At 50.1% G+C, this 7,945-nt stretch overlaps 1 protein-coding gene across 3 annotated transcripts in view; it reads left to right on the forward strand.

The window, feature by feature from the left end:
• uvssa (UV-stimulated scaffold protein A) overlaps nt 1-7,945 on the forward strand; it is a 17,819-nt gene that overhangs the window by 7,827 nt on the left and 2,047 nt on the right. For 2 of the 3 annotated variants that reach the window (XM_025063197.1, XM_008327708.3), the window contains exons 9-13: nt 1,508-1,640; nt 4,857-5,034; nt 5,906-6,013; nt 6,563-6,746; nt 6,821-6,932. In XM_025063197.1, the coding sequence (XP_024918965.1) occupies nt 1,508-1,640; nt 4,857-5,034; nt 5,906-6,013; nt 6,563-6,746; nt 6,821-6,932 (715 nt within the window). The remainder of the gene's footprint in view (nt 1-1,507; nt 1,641-4,856; nt 5,035-5,905; nt 6,014-6,562; nt 6,747-6,820; nt 6,933-7,945) is intronic. The other variant, XM_025063196.1, reaches the window with a different exon arrangement.

Below are 7,945 nucleotides of genomic sequence, written 5' to 3' on the forward strand. Positions count from 1 at the left end.
CGTCCTGCGACCGTGTGGGGAATGGAGGCCATATTTTAGCCGTGCCCCCCGTCAGCAAAATGTTTGTGGAGGAAAGCTAATTCTGGGCTGAGACTTACGGCTCTGCCCGGCGACTGGACAGGACTCGATGCTATCAGGATTAAATGAAGGTGAATTAGAGACAAAGCTGCAGAAAGAGGGGAAGAAAGGATGATGTTGGGGCAGGATTCTCCTCTCACTGGGTGATCACTTTTTAGTCTCAGCTCATTGATCAGAGCAGAATAAAGCAGACCAGCAGACTATTACCCCCCCCCCCCACTCTGTGGTGTGTTCGTGTGGTGGCTGTGAGTCCATTGTACAGGGAGGATGAATAAGTGCAGCAGTGAGGTGGAGTAATGTAGGAAGTTGGCTGTGAGGGGGGGGGGGCTTTGAACCACTTCTTCTTTGTTAATATGTGTTAACGACGTCGTCATGGTTACTAAGAATCCACAGTACAGTAGAATGACCTCTGACCTCAGGTCCACTGTCAGTCACAATCACTCACTCCCCCGTCACCCGGGGGTCAGTGGGGGTGACACTAATCACACTGTAATCTGGAGTCTTCTCCTGTCACCTGACTGTTTAGTGTAAACCCACCAGGGGGCAGCATATTGGTTTATTTTTGGCCATTTTCATCTTTGGAAATGTTTATGTAGAGGAGTGGGTTCTAGAGCAGTATCAGTGACCCTGAGGTCATGAATCAGTCTGTGGTCACCGCTGAGTCGGCACTAATTCATCAAGAATAACTAATAGTAATTAGTCATGATGAATAGTTACTCTGAGTCATCGAAGAATCACTGTTGTCAACTGTTGTCATTGGTCTGTAAGCTGCACGTGGTTGTGTGTGTGTGTGTGTGTGTGTGTGTGTGTGAGAGAGAATTTCAATGATCATCTAAGGACTCATTATTTCTATGGCAATTTATAAATAATAAGTCACTATAATGGCTGTTATCAGCAGCAGCACAGACGTACACACACACACACACTCACACACACTCACACACTGTCACAGGTGTTACACACACTAATGAAAAAGAGGCCTGTGGGAATAAGAGGTTAGTTTAACGTTTGGTTTTTACTGCGTCTCATAACGCTAATCACTGTGATTATTATACTGCTAGAATGACCACACACACACACACACACACACACACACGCGCGCTCACTTGAAATGACCCCTGTGTATTAGAGTGCTGTTGTGTTCTGCTTTGTAGCTCAGTCAATGGTCGACAACCGTAGTAGAAAATTAAAAACCGTAAATTCTGCTTAGTGTTGACGGCAGCTCCACACACACACACACACACACACACACACACACACACACACACACACATGCAGATGCAGTCATTGCTAGTCAATTTAGGGTAAAGGAAATAGTGTGTGTGTGTGTGTGTGTGTTTTGTTAAAGTGTTCAAGAACACACTGACCTCAGAACAACAACCTCTGCTGACCTTTCTCCACTGAGCCTCATGTTTGTCCACCTCCTCAGATGAAGTCAGTGAACGGAGAGAGCAGAGTGGACGATGAAGATGATGAAGATGATGATGATGATAACTTTGATGAGGTCCCAGAGAAAGAGGGGTATGAGCCTCACATCCCAGAACATCTGAGGGCAGAATATGGTGAGTGTGACTTCACACACAAACACACACACACACACAAACACACAGAGAGACAGAGACAGAGAGAGAGGCCAGTTTATTGACAGAAACAGAAGTTTGGAGTTTAGACTGACGGCAGTAACAGCAGCAGTAACAGCAGCAGCAGCAGTAACAGCAGCAGCAGTAGTAACAGCAGTAGCAGCAACAGCAACAGCAACAACAGCAGCAGTAACAGCAGCAGCAGCAGTAACAGCAGCAGTAGTAACAGCAGCAGTAACAGCAGCAGCAGCAGTAACAGCAGCAGCAACAGCAGCAGTAACAGCAGCAGCAGCAGTAACAGCAGCAGCAACAGCAGCAGTAACAGCAGCAGCAGCAGTAACAGCAGCAGTAGTAACAGCAGCAGTAACAGCAGTAACAACAGTAACAGCAGCAGTAACAGCAGTAACAGCAGCAGTAGTAACAGCAGCAGTAGTAACAGCAGCAGTAGTAACAGCAGCAGTAGTAACAGCAGCAGTAACAGCAGTAACAGCAGTAACAGCAGCAGCAGTAACAGCAGCAGCAACAGCAGCAGTAACAGCAGCAGCAACAGCAGCAGTAACAGCAGCAGCAGTAACAGCAGCAGTAGCAGCAGTAACAGCAGCAGTAACATTCAGTAACAGCCTTTTTCTCACAGATTTTGAGCTCATGCACTGAAGCAGCTGCAGTGGACACACTAAAGTGGACACACTAAAGTGGACACACTAAAGTGGACACACTAAAGTGGAGACATTAAAGTGGACACATTAAAGGGCTACTTGACTCTGAAATAGTGACTGTGGACACACTGTCTGTCCCCACTGTTCACCAGTGGGGACAGACAGTGTGTTTTTCAGGTTCAACTCTCTGTAAATCACACCACAGAGCCACTCAGCCACAGCCAGGAACACTTTCCTACAGAGGGAGGAGGAGGAGGAGGGGGAGGAGGGGGGACAGGACCTCCAAGGCACTGAAACATTTCAATACACCCCCCTTCACCCCCCCCCCCCCCCCCCCCCCCCCCCATCACACCAGAGTGACGGGGGTCATGGTCTTATTTACAATTTCCTTCTGTCTTTGCTTCTTTTCCTGTTTCACAGTCATCAGCAGCTCCACAGTGGAACTGTTACTGCTGCCGTTACTGCTGCTGTTACTGCTGCTGTTGTTACTGCTGCTGTTACTGCTGCTGCTGCTGCTGCTGCTGCTGTTACTGCTGTTGCTGCTGTTACTGCTGCTGTTACTGCTGCTGTTCCTGCTGTTACTGCTGTTACTGCTGTTACTGCTGTTACTGCTGCTGTAAATGCTGCTGTTACTGCTGTTACTGCTGCTGTAAATGCTGCTGTTACTGCTGTTACTGCTGTTACTGCTGCTGTAAATGCTGCTGTTACTGCTGTTACTGCTGTTACTGCTGCTGTAAATGCTGCTGTTACTGCTGTTACTGCTGCTGTAAATGCTGCTGTTACTGCTGTTACTGCTGCTGTAAATGCTGCTGTTACTGCTGTTACTGCTGTTGTTACTGCTGCTGTTACTGCTGTTCCTGCTGCTGTTACTGCTGCTACTGCTGCTGCTACTGCTGCTGTTACTGCTGCTGTTCCTGCTGTTACTGCTGCTGTTACTGCTCCTGCTCCGTCAGCCCCTCCCCTCTCCCCCCGTTGATTCACACGTCCCTTCATCTGTGTCTGTGTTAATGACACAGAAACATCACAGAAAATGTCAACAGAGCTGTTATTGCTGGGTCAGTCATGTTGTTGTGGCTGTGTGCTGCCCTTTGACCCCCCAGACCTCCCCCACACCCCCTCCATCCTCTCCTTATTACTAATCAATTAGACACAAAAGTAATTAGATTGTATCTGATGGCTCCAAAACAGCTGTGTGTGTGTGTGTGTGTGTGTGTGTCAGGGTGATTAGTGGGCAGATCATTACCATCCACAGAGGCTGTTCCAAATTAACAATGCAACCTCTTTAATGAGGCCCTATTAGCTCTGCACACACACACACACACACACACACACACAGATCTGTGAGCCTGACACAAATGATCACATGACAAATGATAACATTGAGCTCTGATTGGACGACTTCGTACCTGTGGACTCACAGCAGTGTAGACAGATGGTGATGAGACCCACATTATGATGAGGCCCAGATTATGATGAGGCCCACATTATGATGAGGCCCAGATTATGTTGAGGCCCACATTACGATGAAGCCCAGATTATGATGAGGCCCAGATTATGATGAGACCCACATTATGATGAGGCCCACATTATGATGAGGCCCAGATTATGATGAGGCCCAGATTATGATGAGGCCCACATTATGATGAGACCCAGATTATGTTGAGGCCCACATTACGATGAAGCCCAGATTATGATGAGGCCCAGATTATGATGAGGCCCACATTATGATGAGACCCAGATTATGTTGAGGCCCACATTACGATGAAGCCCAGATTATGATGAGGCCCAGATTATGATGAGGCCCACATTATGATGAGACCCAGATTATGTTGAGGCCCACATTATGATGAGGCCCACATTATGATGAGACCCAGATTATGATGAGGCCCAGATTATGATGAGGCCCACATTACGATGAGGCCCACATTACAATGAGGTCCACATTATGATCATTGTTGGTAATAACAATGATCATATATATATAACATAACATTAAACATATTCCATTATAAAGAATGTCAAACCCTGTGATGTGACATGTCTGAGACACTCTTCCTCCTCCTCCTCTTCCTCCTCCTCCTCCCACTCTCCTCTCCTGTTGTGTCATTCTGATTATCGGTGCCCCCCCCCCCTCCCTCCCCTCTGCTGTCAGGACACTATCTCTCTCCTCCTCACATTAACATTTTAATTACAGACCCTCCTTAACCCAGGAGAATCAATATCTGCTCCTGTCTCCTTTTCTTCTTCGTCTTCTCTCGCTTCCTTCTCCTTTTCTTTTTTTAAATTTTTTTTTCTCCAACCGTCGACCTGCTCCTTCAACCTCCTCCACGACGGTGTTCTCTTCACCTGTGGAGTGCACACACACACACACACACACACACGTTGGTGGGTGATGGTGTTTGAAGACTGTTCTTCAGTCAGGTGGTCTTGGTTAGTCTTCACCCCTCTGTGAACCAGTGGAGCAGTGGTCTGCAGTGCAGTGACCACAGGCCTGCAGGGGTCAGGATTTCAGTTCTAACTCCACCTGTGTCTCCACTGCCAGGTTTGGAGCCCACTCCGTCCACGTCCACAGCCCCCGTACCTCCTCTCTCCTCCTCCTCCTCCTCCTCCTCCTCTTCAAGACAATTACAAAAACTGAAAGACGAGGAGCAGGATCCAACGTGTGCCGCTGCCACGCTGCGACTCCTCAGACAGAACCTCCCCCTGTCCACAGAGCCCAGGTAAGTCAACCTCACCCAGACTCACCCACAGTCAGAGGGGACACACTGCCGTCCCACCTGAGTGTGGTGCAGTGGTGTACAGTTTAGCCGACTGTACAGTGTCAGGTTGTTAATGTGATTTACGCTGTGATGTGATGGACGTCTCATCAGTCTTTCAGTCTAGAGGGTAAAGACGTTTGGTGGGTGTTAAAGGTCACAGTCGTTCCAGAACTTCCACCACTGCCGGTTGTTAATGAACTGTGACAGTGACATGAAAGAGAAGACGGCGTGCACGGTGTGCACGGTGTGCACGGGGTGCACGGTGTGCACGGTGTGCACGGGGTGCACGGTGTGCACGGGGTGCACGGTGTGCACGGGGTGCACGGTGTGCACGGTGTGCACGGGGTGCACGGTGTGCACGGGGTGCACGGTGTGCACGGTGTGCACGGGGTGCACGGTGTGCACGGGGTGCACGGTGTGCACGGTGTGCACGGTGTGCACGGGGTGCACGGTGTGCACGGGGTGCACGGTGTGCACGGTGTGCACGGTGTGCACGGGGTGCACGGTGTGCACGGTGTGCACGGTGTGCACGGTGTGCACGGTGTGCACGGTGTGCACGGAGGCAAAAAATCACCTCCGCTCTGGACCTGCCGCTCTGCCGCCGTATTTCAGAAGTGACGGATGTTCTTGTTCATAAATGATGAAGACCCAGAGACACACTTAAAGACGTGGACACAGGTTCATGTCACAGGTCGCAGCAACAAGACAGTCACAGCAGTGAGGCCTGTAAATCAGGGGCTCCAGCTCCATAAACGCAGAGAGCAGCCAAGAAAACTTCTTTACTGCACTTTTCCCAGGACTCAGTGTCCCTGTCCACATGTCTGTCCTCCAGCACCAGCAGCTCATCACAGAAGACGTCCGTCCACGCTCCTGTGGTTCCATTTGGTTTGGATCTGTACTACTGGGGCCAGAAGCAGCCCAATGCTGGCAAGATCATCAAGAAACACACACACACACACACACACACACACACACACTGAAGCTAGACTGGCCTGGTTCCTCAGGGCCAGTGTCAGGACCACTAACGAAGGAGAAGGATTATATATTTGAGTTTTTTTCAGAGCTCACCGTACGACTGAATGGCTGCCAGCCCTGGGTTGAGCCACTAGATGATTCCTGTAATGTTAATTAGAGGAATCATTAGGTCATTTTGGGAAGCTCGTATATGTGGGGGTGTGGGGGGGGACAGGAAAGTACTCGTGTGTAAGTACACACGAGTACTTTCCTGTACTCATTGTGTGCCAGTGTGGGTATTTTTGAAGATGAATGTGGTCCAAACCCCTGGTCCGGGGACCACTTTCGGCACATCACCAGCATCAGTATCATTTCATATTTGCCTCTGAAGTGATTGTTTTAACTGTTTTGCTGTTTTCAGTCCAGTCGGCAAAAAAAAAACATTTTCTGAAAATGGAACCAGGAACCTGGAACCTGGAACCGAGCCGTAGACCACACCCCTCATTAGTGTGTTCTAATGACTGTGTTCTTTCAGAGCGGCCTCTCAGCATCAGTTCTGGGTTCCCACTGAGGTGGAGGAGGAGGTGGAGAACCAGCAGCTGCTGGCAGAGAGCAGGAGCAGAGTCATCTCTTTCCCGGGAAGCTTCCCTCCTGTCAGTCACCACTGTGGGGCTCCACTGCCCCCTGGGGGCGTGTGTCAGAGACAGGACCGACTCAAGGTAACGGCGCTGGGACACGGTGTGGGAGCGCCGCTCCCTCCGCTGTGCCTCATCCTTGGCTCTGTTCATTCCAGTGTCCTTTCCACGGACCAATCATTCCTCGGGATAAGGAGGGTCGGCCACTCAGACAGGAGGACCGACGGAGGGAGGAGCAGGAGGAGAGGAGGAAGAAGGAGCAGCAGCCTGGTGAGAAACGACACCAGGAAAAAAGTCTCCTCTGTGACAGAAACCAAATGAAGATCAAAGTCTGTGTGGGGGGGGGGTCTCTTCCCCTTTTTATCCCTTAGTGTTAACCCCCCCCCCCCCTCTCCCCCTCACCTCTGTGGTGAAGGTATACCATGTAGAGTCCAGTCAGTTGTGAAATAGCATCTTTTGTTACCAACAATACTATTGATCCACACACACACACACACACACACACACACACACACACAATCAATCTGACAGAAGGCTCCAGACTCTGAATGAACCTCCACTCCAACAATTCACTTTATCTCCTAAATAACACACACACACACACACACACACACACCTGTCCTGTTGACTGTCAGGTTAACCAATCACAGTCCCTCTGACGGTCAGCTGACCTGAGTCCTGAGCCTCATTTAAACCCACAATCCAGAGAGGAGGCAGGTGTAAGAGTCCCCCCCCCCCCCCCCCCCCCAGCAGCTGGGGGGTGTTGACAGACTGGTCGTCCCTCCTGCTCCATCATTTCCTGTCCTTCTTTCCTCCTCCTTTTATTTTCTTTTAATAACCACTAAAATCACTAACCCCCCCCTCCCCCCCCCCCCACTTCAATCCCATCACAATCACAGTGTAATTACTGCGGCTTTATCTGTAATTCCAGTGGGGGGCGTCGTTAGGCAGAAGTCTGTGTTTAGACTATCATTACTCTGCAGCGCCACCACCTGGACTTCACCCACAATTATGACGTTACACCTTTCATTAACAGCATTGGTGGGTCCAAATGAGTGGACCACTGGACCACTGGTACACTGGACCACTGGTACACTGGACCACTGGTACACTGGACCACTGGTACACTGGACCACTGGTACACTGGACCACTGGTACACTGGACCACTGGTACACTGGACCACTGGACCACTGGTACACTGGACCACTGGTACACTGGACCACTGGTACACTGGACCACTGGACCACTGGTACACTGGACCACTGGTACACTGGACCACTGG

This window comes from Cynoglossus semilaevis, chromosome 15 (assembly GCF_000523025.1).
Source record: "Cynoglossus semilaevis isolate Cse_v1.0 chromosome 15, Cse_v1.0, whole genome shotgun sequence".
Classification (NCBI taxonomy): Eukaryota; Metazoa; Chordata; class Actinopteri; order Pleuronectiformes; family Cynoglossidae; genus Cynoglossus; species Cynoglossus semilaevis.